Source organism: Ursus arctos, unplaced genomic scaffold, assembly GCF_023065955.2.
Source record: "Ursus arctos isolate Adak ecotype North America unplaced genomic scaffold, UrsArc2.0 scaffold_29, whole genome shotgun sequence".
In the NCBI taxonomy this organism is placed as follows: domain Eukaryota; kingdom Metazoa; phylum Chordata; class Mammalia; order Carnivora; family Ursidae; genus Ursus; species Ursus arctos.
In genome coordinates, this window is record NW_026622974.1 from 5,518,557 (window position 1) to 5,538,220 (window position 19,664).

General features: G+C 56.9%; 2 protein-coding genes across 2 annotated transcripts; one reads left to right on the forward strand and one right to left on the reverse strand.

Annotated features, from left to right (window-relative positions):
- Positions 1-35: 35 nt before the first annotated feature.
- Positions 36-8,133, forward strand: TMEM151B (transmembrane protein 151B). Its single transcript, XM_057303960.1, is given in 5 exon segments — positions 36-280; positions 1,013-1,099; positions 2,448-2,888; positions 4,092-5,056; positions 5,058-8,133. Coding segments are annotated over 5 exon segments (1,773 nt in total). The 5' UTR covers positions 36-157; the 3' UTR covers positions 5,215-8,133.
- A 699-nt stretch (positions 8,134-8,832) lies between these two features.
- Positions 8,833-16,240, reverse strand: TCTE1 (t-complex-associated-testis-expressed 1). Its single transcript, XM_026506952.2, has 4 exons — positions 15,906-16,240; positions 14,373-14,935; positions 11,903-12,352; positions 8,833-9,102 (listed from the first exon to the last, which is right to left on the reverse strand). The coding sequence occupies exons 1-4, from the start codon at positions 16,180-16,182 to the stop codon at positions 8,893-8,895; spliced, it is 1,500 nt and encodes a 499-aa protein (XP_026362737.1). The 5' UTR covers positions 16,183-16,240; the 3' UTR covers positions 8,833-8,892.
- Positions 16,241-19,664: the final 3,424 nt, after the last annotated feature.

The window sequence follows — 19,664 nt, forward strand, 5'->3', positions numbered from 1 at the left end:
CCCCCGGTGCCCTTTCCAGGCCCCCTCCCCCCAGCGGGGGGTGGGGAGCAGCGAGGGCCCCGCCCCCTCCCGCCCCTTCCCCAGGGCCCGCGCAGGATGCCCTCGGCCCCCGGCAGCCCCCCGGGCAGCCCTGAGCTCGACGCACCCCCTCTACGCCATGTCCCCCCCTGGCTCGGGCGCGGGAGAGAGCGCCGGCGGCGGCGGCGGAAGTGGCGGCCCCGGGGTCCCGGAGGAGCCCACGGCGGCGGCGGCGGCGGCCGAGGGCCCCGCCCGAGAGGAGGTGAGAACAGGCGGCGCCCCTTCCCCGGGCGCGGCCGTAGCCTGGCCCCCCATCCCCCGCGGCGCGCGGCCCCCGCCGGTTCCGCCGCAGCGCGGCCGGCGCCCCGCACCCCGAGTCTGCCGCTGCAGCCGCAGTCCCGCGCCGATGCCCCCACCGGCGGCCGGAGATGTCCGCCGTGGCGGGGAAGGGGCTGCGCCGGGGGCGGGGCTCGGGGGTCCTGGGCAGGGGGAGGGGCCTAGGGGCGGAGCCTCGCGGACCCCGGGCGGATGGGGTGGGGACCGTGGCAGGAATCCTGTTTCGCTGAGGGGATGCAATCTTGAAGGCCAGGAAGGGCGACTTGGAGGGGCTGCAGAGGCAGGAGAGTACCATGGGGAAATGGTGGTGGTACCTGAGCTGTGGTCCTGAGAAGGTCAAATGTGTACAGAGGAGATTCCCCCTGGGGTCACTAGGAGGTTGTGAGTGCACCTCTCTCTCCCAACGTCCATGCAGCTTCCCCACTCCCAGGGGGGCCCTGAGCCCAGGAATCCTTCAGAGTGTTGGAAATAAGCATATCCCTAGTTGGGGGCCCTGTTCTTCAGTCCTCTTAACCTGGAAACAAAGAGACTGAGGAAGGTACCAGTAGCACTGCTCCCCTCCCCCATCGCCCGTGCACACTTGTGCACACAGTGTACACACCGCACTAGGGCAGAAGCACATGGGCAGGGACAGACCTGCAGGTAGAGACCCTTTCAGCTGTGCTTTCAGTGGGACACGTGCACCCTCAGGCCGGCACACGAAGGTACACGTTGCACACCCCCCAAGGACAAGGCTCCTGGAAAGGTACATGTACCCTAATCTTGTTTGTATATGCTGTGTGCTATTGCCTAGCCCACCTACCTATCTGCACTTCCAGATCTTTCCTCTCATTTCACACCAGGCTCAGGGCCCGCTGCCTGTGACTGTGCCCTTCGTTTCCACCCTTTTCTCCCTTCCTGTGGCTAGCCTCCAGGTCAGGCCTGGCAAACTGGAGGAAATCAGGATCTCAGCAGGAGGGTGTGTGTGTGGGAGGGGGGAGTTCCTAAAGCTAGACAGCAGGGATGAGGAGTGGGAAGGCACAGCCCACCACCCAAAATCCTGGCTGCTGGGTGCCAGCACCATGGTGGGCACCCTGGATGCAGAGAATGAGACCCTGCCCTCAGGAGCACCCAGTCTACACGTGTAAACAACTCACTGGGGCGACCGTGGGACCGAACGGGCCAAGTGCTTTAACAGGCCCCCAGAAAGCCCCAAGAATCATTTTGACAAATGACTGGACTGCAGACGTCCTCCTTCCTACCCCCCTAACCCGGTCCCACATCCCCACTCCGCAGCCACTTGCCTCTGCCCTTCTGGATATCTCCTCCTGGACTGCCTTCTACTCAGAGATGCCAGTCCTCTCCCTCTCAACTTAGAACACGGGAAGGATGTTAGGGTCCAGGAAGGAGACTTACAGGAGGCCTCGGGGTCAGAATGTGGGGAGTCAGAGCTTGGGGTTTCCTGGGCAACCCCCCCCACCCCTCCAAAGGAGGTATGAGACTACTTGTCTGTGAGGGACGGGGAGGTGGATGGGTCAAAGAGGACTGGCTCCTGCAGAACCCAGGATTCAAAGAATCGGGAAGGTGTGAGGGCCCCACCTGTTCAGTGGGAAGGTGATGTCAGTGGGTCCCTCCCCGCTTTCCTGGAACACCTGGAAGGAGTCCTGGCTGGGGACCTGCCTTCGCTGATGCCTATCTGTCCTCCCTTGTCTTCCCCATCCACACCTCCTGTTTCATGGCCATCTTTATGTCTGTCTTTGGACTCTCTTTCTCTGGGTGCCATCCTATCCGTCTGTGTCTTCTCTGCCACCTGGGCCTCCTCCCTCCATCTCTGGCTCTGATCCTTCTCTGCCTTTTGGGGTGTCTGTCTCTCTCTGCACTTTCCTGTACTGGCGTTCTGGTCTCTTTTCCTGTCCTTGTGGCTCACTCTGGGTCATTTCTGCATTTATCTTTGGTCCTCGGCTCCCATCTCGGTCTTACCTTTTCTCTCCGCGTCCCTGTCTGCCTGTCATCTCTGATGCTGGCTTCCACCCCTCCGTCCATCTCTGTGCCGGGTCCCGCCACTCCGTCTCACTCCCCGTTCATCTCGGACCTTCCCCTGCCCATCTGAGCAGCAGCGTCCCATCCAGCCCTCTTTCACCAAGTCCCTCTGCCGTGAGTCCCACTGGAAGTGCCTGCTGCTCTCGCTGCTCATGTACGGCTGTCTGGGGGCCGTGGCCTGGTGCCACGTAACCACGGTGACCCGCCTCACCTTCAGCAGCGCCTACCAGGGCAACAGCCTCATGTACCACGACAGCCCCTGCTCCAACGGCTATGTCTACATCCCCCTGGCCTTCCTGCTCATGCTGTACGCCGTCTACCTGGTGGAGTGTTGGCATTGCCAAGCCCGCCATGAGCTGCAGCACCGTGTTGATGTGAGCAGCGTGCGGGAGCGTGTGGGCCGCATGCAGCAGGCCACGCCCTGTATCTGGTGGAAGGCCATCAGCTACCACTATGTCCGCCGCACCCGCCAGGTCACCCGATACCGCAATGGAGACGCCTACACCACCACCCAGGTGAGGGGCTGGAGGGGAGCACAGGCCAGTCCAGATGGGAGGGGGGTGCTGGGACCCTGACTGACTGCCCCCAGGGGGAGGAGCACAGGCAGCGGTGAGCTCTTGTGGACACGGAAACAGGAGGGCAGTAACAACCATGATAATAACAGCAAACACTAGCAGCCAGGCTCTGCCCGACATACATTATAAATCCCAAATCATTTCTTTAATCCTCGTAACAACCCTATGAGGTAGGTAACTACTATCCACATTTTACAGATGAGGAAACTGAGGCCTGGAGAGGTTAAGTACCCTGCCCAAAGTCAAACAGCTAGTATGTGGTGGAGCTGGGATTTGAACCCAGGCAGTCTGGCTCCAGGGTCTATACTGCTTAGTGCTTAATGGTTGGAGATGGCTTCCCAGGCACTATCTCACAGCATGCTCTCACCCGTTCAGTGAGGTGGCTGCTACCAGGTCCTCTTTCACAGGTAAGGAATCCTCAGCTCAGTGACTTGCCCGAGGTCTGCAGCTTCTAAGCGGTAGTGCTAGACTCAAACCTAGGGCCCTGGATCCCAAGTCCAAGGCTCCCAGAGGTGGGAGTCGGCTGGCAAAGAGATGGACGTAGGCGCGGGAGGCCCCATGGAGAGGTGGGGGTGGGGGCTAATTAGCACTTCCTGGACCCGCCAGGATTGGGCCTTATTAGAGCCCTGGGAGAAGATATTTTCTCAGTGGAGGGCGACCTCTGTCTCAGTATTGGGATGGGTAAACGGAAGCCTGGGGCCTGTGAGAAATCGGGGAGGGGGCTGGGTGAGAGCTAAGGTGGGAACAGGGAGACCAGAGACAAAGACCGGTGGACAGGGCGCTCCTCCGCCCACTGGGGAACACACTGTAAAAGGGGAAGAAGGGGCAGCGGGGGACTTGGGAGACAGGGCAAAAAGGCTGGGCAAGCCCGACGATGGGCGGTTCACCGCCAGCACCTGACCCCCTGACGAGGCAGCGCTTCATGACAATTAGCATGCACACCGGTAGGTCCGAGCTCCAGCCCGTAACGGAGGACGCTGAGGGCCTGCGTGGCCCTGTAAAGCCGATGATAAGATGGTGCCCGGCTCCGAGCGGGCTCTAAAGCGGGGCAGCCTAGGGTTTGAGCGGGCAGCAAGAGCGGCGATGGGGCGGACGAGGGTGAGCCGACAGAAGCGACTCCCGCCGCCCTCCCCGGCGCCGCAGGTCTACCATGAGCGCGTCAACACGCACGTGGCGGAGGCCGAGTTCGACTACGCGCGCTGCGGCGTCCGCGACGTGTCCAAGGCGCTGGTGGGGCTGGAGGGCGCGCCGGCCACGCGCCTGCGCTTCACCAAGTGCTTCAGCTTCGCCAGCGTGGAGGCCGAGAACGCCTACCTGTGCCAGCGCGCGCGCTTCTTCGCCGAGAACGAGGGCCTGGACGACTACATGGAGGCGCGCGAGGGCATGCACCTCAAGAACGTGGACTTCCGCGAGTTCATGGTGGCCTTCCCGGACCCGGCCCGGCCGCCCTGGTACGCCTGCTCGTCGGCCTTCTGGGCCGCGGCGCTGCTCACGCTGTCGTGGCCGCTGCGCGTGCTGGCCGAGTACCGCACGGCCTACGCGCACTACCACGTGGAGAAGCTCTTCGGCCTGGAGGGCCCGGGCTCGGCGAGCAGCGCGGGCGGCGGCCTGAGCCCCAGCGACGAGCTGCTGCCCCCGCTCACGCACCGCCTGCCGCGGGTCAACACGGTGGACAGCACGGAGCTCGAGTGGCACATCCGCTCCAACCAGCAGCTGGTGCCCAGCTACTCGGAGGCGGTGCTCATGGACCTGGCGGGGCTGGGGGCGCGCTGCGCGGGGGCGGCGGGCGGTGGCTACGCGCCCGCGGGCGGCTACGGCGGGGTGGGCGGCCCGGGCGCGGCGGGCGTGGCCCCGTACCGGCGCAGCTGCGAGCACTGCCAGCGCGCCGTCAGCAGCTCGTCCATCTTCTCGCGCAGCGCGCTCAGCATCTGCGCCAGCCCGCGGGCCGGCCCGGCGCCCGGGGGCGGGCCGGGCTGCGGGGGCAGCCGCTTCTCGCTCGGCCGCCTCTACGGCTCCCGGCGCAGCTGCCTGTGGCGCAGCCGGAGCGGCAGCGTCAACGAGGCGAGCTGCCCCACCGAGCAGACACGCCTGTCGAGCCAGGCCAGCATACGACGAGGACGACGACGAGGAGGAGGCCGGGCCGCCGCCGCCCTACCACGACGCCCTCTACTTCCCGGTCCTCATCGTGCACCGGCAGGAGGGGTGTCTGGGCCACAGCCACCGTCCGCTGCACCGCCACGGCTCCTGCGTAGAGACCTCACTGTGACCTCCGGCCCCGGGCAGGCCCGCCGGTCCTCCCTCCGGCCCCTCGTCGGACTGTGCCCCTGGCGTGTCGCCGGGGGAGTCATGATGGTGACTGAGGGCTGTGCTGGGCATGGCGCGGGGAGGCGAGGGGGCGCGGGACCGACCCCAATGGGGTCCGGACCCTCCCCCCCCTTTCCTGTACATAAAGAAACCGACGGGCGGGAACTCCCGCCCCGGGCACAGTCGGCTCTTCCAGCCCCGCCCCTCACTCAGTTCCTAGGGGGACACCTCCCCTTCCTCCACGCACTCTCGCACACTCGAGATTTCCCGTCCAGCCTTTCAGTGGATCTTCTGACTGCTAGTGGCGACTGTGCACGGGCACCGCGTGGGGCCCGTCTCAAAGGCGAGGCCCTCGCTGTGCAGCTGGGGAGGTGTAGAAGCGTGGGGAAGGGAAAGTGGGGCTTTCCTTCCTTCGCTGCCTGGCCCCACCAGGGCCTCTCTCTACGGAGGGGCGGTGGTTTGGTGAACAGCAGGGCTGGCTTCCACCCAGCTAATGAGTTCAGTGGGTCTGAGGCGGGGGCCAGGGGTCAGCCCCGATGCTCCGTCTCGAAACCGTGCAAATGTTGCTATCTCCTCTTCTTGGCGCTGGCCCCAAACATCGGGGTTTCCTTTCTGCCACTCCCTCCACTGCTGTTTGTCTTGCTGGGTCCCTGGAGTTGTGGGTCCTGGAGGGACTGTGCTCACACAACACGCGCGTCACTCTCCTCCCTCCCCTCCTGCTCGCTGGCGCTGGAGAGCAGTTGCCCAGGGAGGAGGGAGGCCAAATGTGGAGGGTGTGGACCTCAGTCCTGTCTCTAAGCTGCAGCCTCCTGGCAGCAGCGTCCTGACCTGGGTTCTGGGAGGCTCTGCCTTCTGGGGGGTGAGATACCCCCACCCACGTTCATTAAAGATGGTCAAGGTGAACGCCTGGGTGGGAAGAGTGTGAGACAGACCTGGGTGACAAAGGGGCACTCTCACAGCAGGTGGGAGTGGGCAGTGGGAGGAGACGGAAAGGACCTCCAAAGGTGGGGGTGTCTGGGGTGACCCTCGCCTTCCCCAGACTTGTGGGGGGTGGTGTGAAGAGCGGTTGTCCCCACACATTACCTCTGCAGGGCTGAGGCTGTCCTCACGAGCCCTGACTGGAGAAATACTCAATTCCAGTGGCAGGGTCAGAGGCAGAAATTTTCTAAATCTTGCCCAACCCTCTGTCCTCCCCTATCCCATGAGCTGAAGCCCTGCAGGGTGCCCCAGGATCTTCGAAAGGGCACCCTGCCACCACCCAAGGGCGCTGGCCCCACATCCTGTTCTCCTGAAGTTCTGACACCGCCTTTTCTCCCCCACCACTCCCACCCTGATGTGCTTCGGTGTGCATGTCTGTGTACAACCTCCTGCCCTTCTGACTCCCCTGGCTAAAGTTTTCCCAGCGGACTCAGTGCCCAGGGATTGAGCTCCCATGTCAAGCTGGAGAGGATAACCCTTTGGGCCACCAACATCGCTCACCCCGATGCTCCTCACTTTGCCTGAGCCATCCGAGCTCCTCCTTCCCCTCCTTCAGCCTCCTCTCCCATCTTCCTCCAGCCTAGCCAGGCCTACACCTGCCAAGGGCATGACTGCAACCTATGCAACATCTCCTCTGGCTCCCCTTCCCCCTTCCCTGGGGGACTTGGGAGGTACAGATTGTGGGGACACCACGGCTCATGGCCCACTGTGGTTGAGCTTTACTTTCCTGTGGAGATGGCTGAGTGGGAAGGCAGAGGCGGGAGAAGGGCAGGCTTGGGCAGGAGGGAACAGTTGCCCACTAGGTTTCCCTGGGCAGCCGTGGTCACCTGCCTGCCAGCACTGAACCTGCCTGGACCCCGAGTCTATGCTCCTTGGGGCCCTGGTAGTTGGAGTACCCCTCTTTCCTCTGAACGGACATCTGTGAGGTCCAGGTGGTGAGCTGTGGCTGCAGGCCCCAGTTCTCGGCCAGCTGGCACTGGGATGTCATGCCCTTGTGTGAAGGCAGCTTGGCTACTTTATGGCTCCAAGGAGGGAGAGAGACTGTTCCTTCTCCCTCAGGCCCATTCCTGAGATGGAGCCTGAGCTAGGAGGAGGGGACAGGGGGCCCCCTATTATGATTTTTGCTTGTATCGACCATTTCTGCCTAGGTCTCCTTACACAGACAGCCTCACCTTCCACACACGCACAGACTTAGAGAGAAACCGATTCTTTGGTCTATTTTCTTGGTAGCTTTATTGATTGCCAGGGAAAACGAAAACCAGAAAATTAATTAATCTCTAAAATTAAACTTTACACTGAATGTTCTTGTTTCTCTAATTAGAACTTCTGCTAGCAGCTGTGGCTATGTACACACACACACACTCACTCACACACCCTCACAGCTACACGTTTGCACTCCAGAACTGTCAGAGGGTGTCAGGCACAGACAGACTCTAGGTTGCCCAGACAGGCACACAAGTGCAGTCACTCCCAAGCCCTCTTTGGTGCTCTGCTTGGCACCTGCTTGTTGGAAGGAGTCCCTGGAGAGCACGCACCCCCAGGCTGTGGCTGCAGCCCACGACCCACCCTTTGGAAAGACCACGGGTCTGGAGGCTCTGGACCCCTCAGTGGGAGGTGGATGGGGGGCGGGGCTCAGCCTGAATCTATCAGGTCCTCTGTGGCCCTGTGGGTTGATGCGACTCCTGTGGGCAGCCACAGAGCGATGGGGACTCTTGGAGGGCACCTGGAAGGCTCCATATGTGCTGAGGACAAGGGCTTGTGGGGTTGGCTGGGCCTGGCTGGGGAGAAGACAGGTCTCTGTCAATTGGGTGCATCACACTGTGGCCTTTCTGTTGTGGACTTCCAAGCGCAAAGATTGTACAAATCAAACTGGTGGATAATAAAGTTGTGGATGACTCACTGACTTCCCTCCGCGGTGTGGCATCTCCCCCACGCTCTCCTCCTCCCAGCAGAAGCTCCCTGGTGGGGGCAGTGGGTCTGAGGCCCTCCTGTCAACTCTGTTGCCCCCTTCCCAGGTTGGGGGGTGGCGGGAATTAGGAGATGGAATGGCCTGTAGAACGGGATCGCTTTAGCAGAGTCAAGTAATCGCGAGGTAGCATCGGCAGGGGTGAGGGTGGAAGAGCCAGGCAAAGCTCTGCAGTAGCCAGAGGAGAGAGAGAGAGTAGCCAGAGAGGAGAGAGAGAGCGTGTGTGTGTGTGTGTGTGTGTGTGTGTGTGTGTACCCATGCGTGCAGGCACGCCCACGTCTGGAGGTGAAGAAGTCCAGGATCTGTTAAGTAGGTGGCGGGGGGCAGGCAGTCAGGGAGATGGACAGCCTCCATGGGAGATTCTGGGCAGGCACAGGCTTTCAGAATCTTCTCTGCCTTCCCTAATCCTGGAAGCAGTCGGTCATTTCAGGGGGTCTGGTAATATACACTTCCAGGATACAGGGAATGGATCCCACTTCATACCCCTTTTCGCCCCCATCCCAGCCCCCTCCCCCTCTTCACATCTTTATCCGCATCACCCTTGATCACTCACCCCAAGAATATCCGTGGTCTCCCCCTTTCTCCTCCCTCTAGACCAGCATGACACTCTACAGCAGGCATGACCGAGCATGAAATGAGGGATGGGGCTAGGGCAGTGACCCAGGTCCTGTCACTGCCCCAGCCCTGTCCCCCACCCTATCCTGCAGGGTTCTCAGGGCCCTTGGCCATGACTGGTGACATGAAGTGGCTGGGATTCAAGGCCCGCTGGCGGGCTGCTTCCCGGTTGGCACAGAGGGCCTGGCCAATGAGGTACTCGCTCTCCTGGGCCACATCTGACAGGCGCAGGTCAAACTCCAGGAGGGTCTTGTTGTCTGACATGCCTTCCAGGAGCTGCTTGCCGCCGTCCTGGGAGAGGAGTACAAGGGAAGGGGCCATTTCATACCACTGCCCAGGATCACACACGCGCATGCGTGCACACACTCATATGCACGTTTATATAAAGACGGGACTAGAACGAGAGTTTCGCCAAACAACAGTTAACCTCTTCGTGCAGCACACTAATGTGTTCTATGTTATCCTATCCTGTTCCATTCTATTCTAGAAGAAAAATGGTGCTCAAGACGTGCTAAATTGATTTTTCAACCCTCATGGTTTGGAAAACATGGCTCTGTGACAATGATGGTAATTCCCCTCCTCCAGTTCAGCCATGGGAATGTGAGACAGATCTGACTAATGACATCTGAGGAGGAAGTATGGAAGGAGTGGCTTCTGGGAAGGTTCTTCTCACTCTGAAAAGAGAACGAGAGAGAGGGGTGCTTGCCTCTGAGCCTGGCCCTATGTGAGGTGCAGCAGCCATCTTGGGACCGTGAGAGAAGCATGTGGGAAGTTACGGCCATGCGGCTGGGTGGGCAGAGCAGATGGCGGCACCTGGCCAGAGAATTTACTGACTCCAGAGGCCCCCTACCCTGGGGCTTCTGATTATGGGACATAATGAATATTCCTCTGGTTTAAGCCATTTCCTGGTTCAGGTTTCTGTTACTTGTAGCCAAAGCACCTCGAGTGGAGACAGTGTGTGTGTGCGTGTGCGTGTGTGTGTGTGTGTGTGTGCACGCGCACGCGGCTGTTCTCTGGAGAGGTTCGGTAGAGGGTGCAGTGCCCCAGCTGGAGCACACGGAGGGTCCTCCTCCCTAGTCCTCACGGCTCCAGCCCCTTCTGGGCTGGGTGGGCCACGCTTGATGTGAAAGACGTTTATGTGGGAGGCAGAACGGTTGTGTTCTATGGTTGTGACCCAAGAGTGTGTTGCAAAGCCAGTTTAATGGGTTTCAGATGCATTTTTAAAAAATGAAGTAGAGGGGCGCCTGGGTGGCTAGTCGTTAAGCGTCTGCCTTCGGCTCAGGGCGTGATCCCAGCATTATGGGATCGAGCCCCGCATCAGGCTCCTCTGCTGGGAGCCTGCTTCTTCCTCTCCCACTCCCCCTGCTTGTGTTCCCTCTCTCGCTGGCTGTCTCTATCTCTGTCAAATGAATAAATAAAGTCTTTTAAAAAAATGAAATAGAATAGAATATAAAGGAAAATATCAGCATGTATCACAAGTAGTGAAAGTACATTTCAAGGGTACTATACCGATGTATATGTTCACTGGGTGTTCACGTAAATTGCATTTCTTATTCTGAGACTTGGTTGAGAAAATGAGAGACATCACCTACCAGAAAGGACCCAGGAGGGGCGCCTGGGTGGCTCGGTGGGTTAAACGTCTGACTCTTGTTTTCTGCTCAGGTCATGATCTCAGGGTCCAGAGATGCAGCCCCGCATCAGGTTCCATGCTCAGCGGGGCGTCTGCTTGAGATTTTCTCTCTCCCTCTCCCTCTGCCCCTTGCGCACACTCTCTCTCTCTCTCAGATAAATCTCTTTTTAAAAAAGATTTTATTTATTTGAGAGAGAGAGAGAGAGCGAGCACACAAGCAGGGGGGAGGGGCAGAGGGAGAGGGAGAAACAGACTCTCTGCTGAGCAAGGAGCCTGATGTGGGGCTTGATCCCAGGACCCTGGGATCATGACCTGAGCCGAAGGCAGACACTTAACTGACTGAGCCACCCAGGCGCCCCAAATAAATAAATCTGGTTTTCAACCAGGTCTGGGTTTGAATCACAACTCTGCCACTCTCTACTGCTTGGATGCTCTCAGGCAATTCACAAGCTTCTCTGAGACTCAATTTTCCATCTGTAAATTGGGGTTAAGAATACACATCCTAGGGGCCCCTGGGTGGCTCAGTTGGTTGGGCGTCTGTCTTCGGCTCAGGTCATAGTCCCGGAGTCCAGGAGTCCCAGGATCAAGCCCCGCATTGGGCTCCCTGCTCAGAGGAGAGTCTGCTTCTCCCTCTGCCCCTCACCCTGCTTGTGCTCTCTCACTCTCTTTCAAATAAATAAATAAATAAAATTAAAAAAAAATTTTTTTAAAGAATACACATCCTAGGGGTGCCTGGATGACTTAGTTTGTTGTGTCCAACTCTTGATTTTGGCTCAGGTCATGATCTCAGGGTCATGAGATCAAACCCTGTGTCAAGCTCCTCTCTCAGCCAGGCTTGAAATTCTGTCTCTCTCCCTCTCTCTCTGCCCCTCCCCCATCTCTCTTTCTCTCTCTTTCTCAAGTAAATAAATCAATCTTAAAAAATAAAAAAGAAAGAATTCACATTCTGCTGGGGTGCCTGGCTGGCTCAGTCGGTAGAACATGCAACATTTTACTTTAGGGTTGTGAGTTCGAGACCCATGTTGGGTGTAGAGATTACTTAAAAATAAAATCTTCAAAAAAAAAAAAAAAGAAAGTATACCTTCTACTAGGTAACTGTGAGAAATAAAGGAACACTGAAGGATATCAGCGCCTAGCATAGGCTATAACCCTGAATAATAATAACAGCTAGCGATACTGAAGTCCTAGCCAGTGCCTGCAATGTTCACGGCTTTACAAGTACAACTCATCTCCTCCTCCTAGTAACAACCGGTATCTACTTAGAAGTAGATACTATTATTATCCCCATTCTACAGATGAGGACATGGAGGCCCAGAAAGGTTAAGTAATTTAACCAAGTGCGACATGGCAGAGCTGGGATTAGAACCAGGGAAAATCTGTGGTGGTAACAGTTATCTGGAAGCACCCAGGGCACTTGGATTCCATACCCACCTCCCCAGGGCCCCAGAAGGTACAGCTTACCAGCCCAATGTGGTTGCAGGACAGGTTGATGCTGGTGAGCGTGGTGTTGACGGCGAGCACCTGGGCCAGGAGCGTGGCGGTGGGCTCGGACAGGTCATTGCCGCCGAGGTGCAGTGTTGTGAGGCACCTGTTGGTCTGCAAGGCGTGGGCAAGCGCCTGGCCGCCCTCGTCCTCGATGCAGTTGAGGCGCAGGTTGAGGGAAGTGAGGTTGGTGTTGTGCGCTAGGGCGTGAGCCAGAGACTGGGCGCCAGGCGCACGCACCTGGTTGTTGGCCAGGTCGAGCACGCGCAAGTGGCTGTGGCTTAGCAGCTTGGCCGCGGCGCGCGCGCCCCGGTCCCCGATGAGGTTGTGCGACAGGTCCAGCTCCTCAAGGGCTGGGTGATCCAGGAGGCTGCGAATTAGAATGCGTGCCTTGTCGTCGTCCACCTTGCTTCGGGTCAGCCTGAAGATCTGTGGGCAGGTAGAGGGGATGCTGCAGCCGGCAGCCAGGGGGAATCTGCCTGCCTGCCTGCCTGCCTGCCTACCTTCTGCAGGTGAGCCCCGGGGAGGCCTTGGGCATTCATTCAATGGCCCCCTGACTGGCCCTTGGGCAGAGCAGAACTCCCCCACCTGGCAGATGGGTGCAGAACTGGTGGCAGGCAGTAGAAGGAAAGCCTAACATTTATCGAGGAATCACTACGTGCTGGGCATGCTGCTAGAGGGTGTCATAAGCATTGTCTCTAACCCTCAGCATCCCAGGCACTTTACAGATAGAAAATGAAGGCTGAGTGTGGATGGGTCATTTGCCCAGGGTCACACAGTGATCAAGCCCCAGTGACAGTTTGAATCTAGGTCTGTTTGATGCCCCAGCCCCTCGCTGTGCCCTCTTCAGCTGGCTAAGATCCACCATGGCAAGGAGAGGAACTCTTGGAAGGAGACTCCAGGGTGAGAACCAGGGTGAGAGATGGGAACTGGGAGGATGGAAAGAAAAGATGAAGGAATGGGGTAGGACTAGCATGGGGAATACAGGAGATGGGAGCCCTAACCCTTCCCCTTCTCACCAGCTCCTTCCACTCCTCCCTCTTCCTTGAGGCCTCTCCACCCTCTTTCCATCCTTCAAGTCCCTTGCTTTCTTTACGTCCCTCTTAGCCAGGTTAGAGCCTCTTGTCCCTCTTGTCATTTCATTGCACCTATCTGGCAAAGCTCCAACCCTGGATCAGCCCCACTCTCTGTTTTCTGCATATCTGTGCCCAAGCAACCGACACAATGGAAAATGTCACATGACAGGACTGGTTGGTATCTCTGGAACCACCATTAGACCCTCAATGCTGTGTGCCAATTCAGCCCTGTTTCTCTGGACAACATACTCTTTCCTCCTCTAAAACAATGATTTCAACCTTCTCCAGCCTCCTCAAACTTCAGGGGGCCACCTTACATCCTCCCTTCCTCCTCCTGCCTCCCCAGCCATTGAATGAGAACCCCTCATTTTCCTAATACCAAACAGCAGCCCACTGCTACCCACCGCATCCACTCTCTCCTTTGCCCAGAGCCAACTGTCCCATCTCAGTCAATTCCACCCCTCTTGCCATCTCAGGAACCTTCCTTGGTCAACGAACCTGTGCCTTTCTCCTGCACCCAGCCACTTTCTTGCTATTGGATGGAGCTTTACATTGGTTTTAAACACATGCAAATATCTTTTTAAGAAAACCCAAACCCTTCATCTATTACTGATTTCCCCTTCACCCCCTTCACAGCCAAGTTCTTGAAAAAGCTGATCACAGCCATCCTGTTTCCTCACTTCCCACTCTTTCCATAAACCACTCAGATCTGGTCCCTGTTTCTGGCACTCCACTGACAGTTCCAGCTCTGTGACCTCTGAATTTGCTAAATTCGGTCCTCAGCATCATCCCCCCTCCATTGCTGCCTGCCCCTTTTCTTGAAATGCACCCCTCTCTTGGCTCTGTGACTCAAGACCATGCCCCCCTTTTCTCTGACTTTTTGGCAGGCTTTCCCTCTTCCAACCAGAATATTTGGGACCTACTTTACTAAAAAAAAAATTATTCGTTGTGTATTTGAGTTTCAAATTTAACTGGATGTCTTGTATTTTGATTTGCTAAATCTAGCAAGCCTATCCTAGTTGTAATTTCACATTTACATGATTGCTGATGAGTGCCTTTTATCTCACCAGACTGTTAGCTCCAGAGGGCACAAATGGTATAATTTTGCTCCTTGTTGAATCTTCAGCACCTAGGATAGGGCCTGGAGTGCAGCTGTTCCTTGGCTAAATGGCCAGTGAACTGGGAGAGCAGTGCCTTGTTTGTCCCCGCATCCCCAGAATCCAGCTTGGTGCCGGTGCATTAAAGGGCACTTGGTCAGAGAATGAGACCGAAATGGGAGGAAGAAGATGGGACTGGAGGAGAAGAGGAGGGCAGAGGGAATCCGAGAGGCGCGCGGAGAATGGGAGGTGGGGGAAGGCTGGGCCGTCTGGTACCTTGAGGGTGTGGCATGCCTTGATGGTGGCCGCCAGGGAGTGGCAGTCCCGATAGGTGAAGAGGAAGAGGTTCCACTCGAAGTTCATGCCACAGTCCTTGACCCCGTACACCAGGTCCAGCTCCTCCAGATGGCTCAGGCCTGCCACCAGGTCTCGCAGTTGGTAGTGGTCCGTGGCGGGCTCCTCGAGCTCTACGTCGCTGCCGGAGTCGGACAGCTCCCCGGGGGGCGGCGGCAGCTGCACCGGCGGAAGGAACTGATCCACGCGCAGCCGCCGCACGTAGTTACTGCAGAGCGGCAGCAGGTCGAGGATGACCACGGGGTCCGTGGTGCCCGGGATGAAGTGCTTTATCAGATTCTCCAGGTGCCGCTCGAAGAACAGGCGCTTCCAGCTGCCCCCATGCTTGGCCACGTGGCATACGGGCCAGCGCTGCGTGCAGCAGCGGCGCCAGTAGTTCTCGTCGTCGATCAGGTTGGCGGTCACCGACAGCGGCAGGTCGGGTGACAAGAGGTTCAGCACCTTCTGCTGGTGCGCGGGAAGCAGCTGCTTCAGGAGAGGGTTGTCTTTGGGAACAGGAAGGAAAACAGGAGTCACAGTGCCGGGTACCCCTGCTTAGGGGCACCGAGGAAATGGAAGACCCTCCCCTGCCCTCAGGGAGCCCCAGCCCTAGAGGGGAGAGAGCTTTTACTCCCAGGGATGCTCTGTCTGAGGGAGGAGGCGCAGCCCCAGGCTTTGGGGTGTTCCCTGCCTGCAAGTGGACAGCTTAGCATCTGGGTTCCTGGAGCTCCCAGTCTGAGCCGGAATCTCAGGTCTGGCCCTCAACTATCACTTGGTCTGATGCAGGAGATGATCCTGAGTTCAGAGATTCCCAAATGATCTGTTCCGTTCATTTCAAAACTAGAAAATGTGGGAGCACCTACCGTGCACCAGCCACTGTTCTAAGTGCCTTGAACGTGAGACCGAACAAGACAGAGGAAGCCACTCCCTCTTAGGAGAGGAGGCAGACAATAAATCAGTCAGCTGAGTACACTTTGGGTCAGGTGGTAGGTGCTGTAGATAAAATGATGATCCTGTCCTCAGAACACCCGGTCCAGGAGGAGAGGCTGGCAACTCATCTCTGAAAAGGATGGCCATTTACAGAGCACACAGTACAGAACAAGAACCTATACAGACCGTGGCAGGCTCCAAGAGAGTGGAGGAGGGTCCATCGGGGAGGGCTTACTGGAGGAGGTGTTCGGTAAACATGGTTTGGGCTGGGTTTTGCTGGAGAGAGTGGGAGAGGTGAGGAGAGGGCATAGACACGCAGGGCACAGAGTGGGTGGGAATCTGGTGGGGCCTGGAAGTGGAGACAGTAGCAGAAACCGTTCCAGCCTCAAGGGGGGAAGGGCAGTGTTGAGCAGAGATGAGGACACAGTGCAGAAGGGCTGGGGCTGCCCCAGGACCCAGCCTCTGAGGCCTCGCCTCTGGGCAGTCCCCACCCATCCTGGCCCAGTCCTGGCTTTCCCCTCCTGCCCAGCGCAGGGACAGACTCACTCTGGAAGTTCTTGACGATGTGCTGAATGCAGAGCTCTGTGAGGAGGGGCACGATGGCCAGTGACCACTCAGTGTCCTCGGCAATGGTCCTGCGCATCTGATGGAATTTGGTCCCGGAATTCCAGCCCTTGGACTTGCTGGGGGGTGGGACGATTGAGTGCCTTGGGGGCCGGGGGCCTGTGCTCGAAGTTTGGCCTGCAGTGGAGAACTTGTCCTGTGTGGAGATTGACGATCGGCTGGGGACCGACAGTGTCGATGTCGCTAGGGTTTCTTGCATGCTGTGGACTGGCAGTCTAGAGGCAGGTAGCCCCTCGGTGATGGCCTTGTGTTGAGAACAGTCTCACACTGGCAGGTCCTTGATGCCCGTGGGAACCTAGAGGGAGAGGAGGGGTGGAGGTCTTAACTTTGGAGGGCGTCTGTGGGCATTTAGCAAGAGAGCAGTTCTTAAGGGTCCATCTCTGGAGTAGAGATAAGTAATTGATATGTGTTGGACACTTATGTATTTATTTACTTAAAAAGAGATATTTATTTGAGAGAGAGAGGGAGAGTGTGCAAGCATGAGCGTGGGAGGGGCAGAGGGAGAGAGAATCTCAAGCAGACCCCCTCACTGAGCATGGAGCCTGACGTGGGGCTTGATCCCACAACCCTGAGATCATGACCTGAGCCGAAACCGAGAGTAGGACACTTAACCAATTGTGCGACCAAGTCACCCCTGGACACTTTTTTAAAAAGTTCTTTATGCATATTAACTCATTTAATCCTCACAAAAGCCTTTTTGAGATAGGCACTCATATATTTCCCATTTTTCTGATATGAACCTGAAACACAAAGAGGTTAATGGACTTGCCCCATGTCACACAGCTTATAAATAACAAGGATGGATTTAAATTCAGTCTATCAAGTTCATAACTTTAAAAAAAAAAGATTTTAAATAATCTCTACACCCAACATGGGGCTCGAACTCACAACCCTGAGATCAAGAGTTGCATGTTCTCCCGACTGAGCCAGCTGGGCGCCCCTCAAGTTCGTACTCTTAACCCTACGTTGTACCGCCCCTCTGAGGGTGAGGGGTGGGGGTGTGTATCGCCAAAAGACCGAGATATAATAAAGAACCATTTAGTTCAAAACAGCTCCCAGGGTTAAGTATTTTACACAACAGCAGTTGCCTAACCAGGAGGACGGAGTTGAGAACTAGAAGTGCAATCCGTGTCAGAATGCAGTCACATGCACTTAATTTAAAATGTTCTAGCAGCCACATTAAAAAAATAAAGAGAAATGGGTGACATTAACTTTGTTTAACCCAATATGTCCACAATATTATCATTGAAATATGTAATCAATATAAAAATTAATGAGATATTGTATGTACATTTTCATACTAAGCCTACAAAATGGGACGGCTCAACAGTCGCATGTGGCTAGTGGCTCCTGTTTTGTAGAGTGTAGGCTGAGAGGACGGAAGGGGGAGGGACCAGACCCATGCTCTGTCCAGGGTGCCGGCACCTTCCCTCTTCCCCTCTGAGAGCTCTGGCTCCGCCCCGCCCCACCATCTCCCGATCCAGTCTTCCTAGTTCTCCCAGCCTCCCGACTTTCCAGACGGCAGCGGGAAGGCGTGGGAGGCGAAAAGGCAGCTAAATCTGGGGCTGGAGACAGAAGACATGTATCTGGGGCTGGGGACCCTCCTCCGCGTTTGTCCATTCGTGCCTCCTTTTGGCAGGTGCCTCTGCCCGGAGGCTGCAGGCTGAAATGGGGCCGCTCGGCACGGAGCTCCTCCACCGGGGCAGTTTCCCCTCGGATTTGCTCCCTGACTCGGTGCACTGTGTAGTGGCCGGTGGGAAGGAACACTCTGAACCAGCAAAGGTGTCCTTGGCAGATGGAGGGGACCAGATGGTACTCTCCAGTCCACCAGGCATCTCAAGGAGGAAGAGCCTGGCTGTGTGTGTGTGGGGGGAGGTGGGGGCAGAGAGAGAGCCGGGGGTGGGGGGGTGGGGGGGCATGGGGCAGTGTGGGGAAGATCTATGTATTTGTGACACCCTTATGCAAACCAAATGCAAATCCACGAACAGATTGGGTCCAAATTTGTGGAATAAGCAGCTGGTGGGTGTGACTAATAGCCCCTCTGAGGGTGTGGCTGGGAGGGGGTGCTGCTTAGAGGTGCTGCATGACTTTGCATTTCGGGCTTTGCCGGTGACTTGCTGTGTGACCTTGGCCAACTTACTTAACCGGTCTGAGCTTCAGTTTCCTTAGCTGCAGCAGGATAATGAGATCTTCCTTCTGCAGGCAGTTATAGACATTCCTCTTAGATAATGTCTGAACCAAGTACTGTGGGTCAGTGTGTATGGAGGATGGGGGACAGGGGTCTTAGGCTGGGGAGAGAATACCTTGGAGTCCCACCTCCGAGTGCTGACTTGAGATGGCAGCCTTGAGTGAGTCTCTTCCCTATCTCCAGGGGAGAGGCGAAGGGCAAGGTGGCTTTGGTGGTGTCTGGGCCTGGATTAGGTTGGAGGGGCCGGGCAGCCTGGGCACGAGGAGGAAAGAGACAACAGGCCAGCCCTGCTCCTTCCAGCTCTGCATCTGGGCTCTTGGGGCTCCCGCCAAAAGTTCCCTCCAGAGTTCTGCCTGAAAACATTCCAGTATTCCCTTTGGGCCCAGACACGCTGTGCGCCACACCCAAGGGAGCAGGACCAAGCTTGGCGGGGAGAGCCCCAGGTTTCTGGCTGGTATTGCCCTGGAGCCGACTCTCCAGATAGTTCTCACAACGCTGCCCAGCCTCACCATCCAGGTAGGCCCTTCCCTCTCCTTCCTCCTGGGAGGCCACGTGTGAGGAACCCCCCCTGGCGCCAGCTGGGCCGCTCTCTGGAACGGGCTGGCACTGTTTCCACTGGCGCTTCATTGTCTTAGGACCCGACATCTCTTCCGAGGTCTGGTCTTCATCTTTCTTGCTGCTGTTTGGAGCCTGCGGCCCCCATTCGGGCATGACATTGCAGGATCCACCCCAGGGCGGGCTCCGGGCTCCTGAGCCACCTCCTCAGGGGGAGTATCAAAAAGATACTCACGGCGGGTATCAGAAAGAGCCCCCATCGTCCTGCAGTGCTTGCGGAAACCTCCATACCACCTGGTCTGACGTCATTTGTAAGGCAAAGCGTGAAACCATTAACTTCATAATAATAAAGCCAGAGCGGACAGTTCTCACTTTCCCGTCACCCATATAACCCAACCCCACCCACCTCCCCTCTGATAACTACTGTTTGTTAATCAACTGGAATTTAAATAAAAACTTACGGGTAGTAAGGAGGGCACGTATTGCATGGTGCACTGGGTGTTATACACAACTAATGAATCATCGAGCCTTACATCGAAAACCGGGGATGTACTGTATGGTGACTAACATAATATAATAAAAAATCATTATTAAATTTAAAAAATAAATAAATAAATAAATAAATAAATAAATAAATAAATAAAAACTTACAAAAAAGCCCAAGAGGATAGAAAGCACGGCCCCTCCCTGTGCAGGCGGTGCACCTGACCCCTGCCCTTTATCAGACCCCTGCATCGGTGTCCCATCAGTGATGGGACTGAACACCCTCCAGCCACACCCACGCTAGACTGTCAGCTCCTTGAGGTGCAGGGGCTGTTTCTGACTCCTCTTTCTCCCTAATCCCTGGCCTGTGTCCGGTCGGCTTTACAGGAGTAGCTGGTGTTTGGAACTGCCCCACCCCCTTCCGAGAACAGACTCTGGCCAATAGGAGTGTCCCA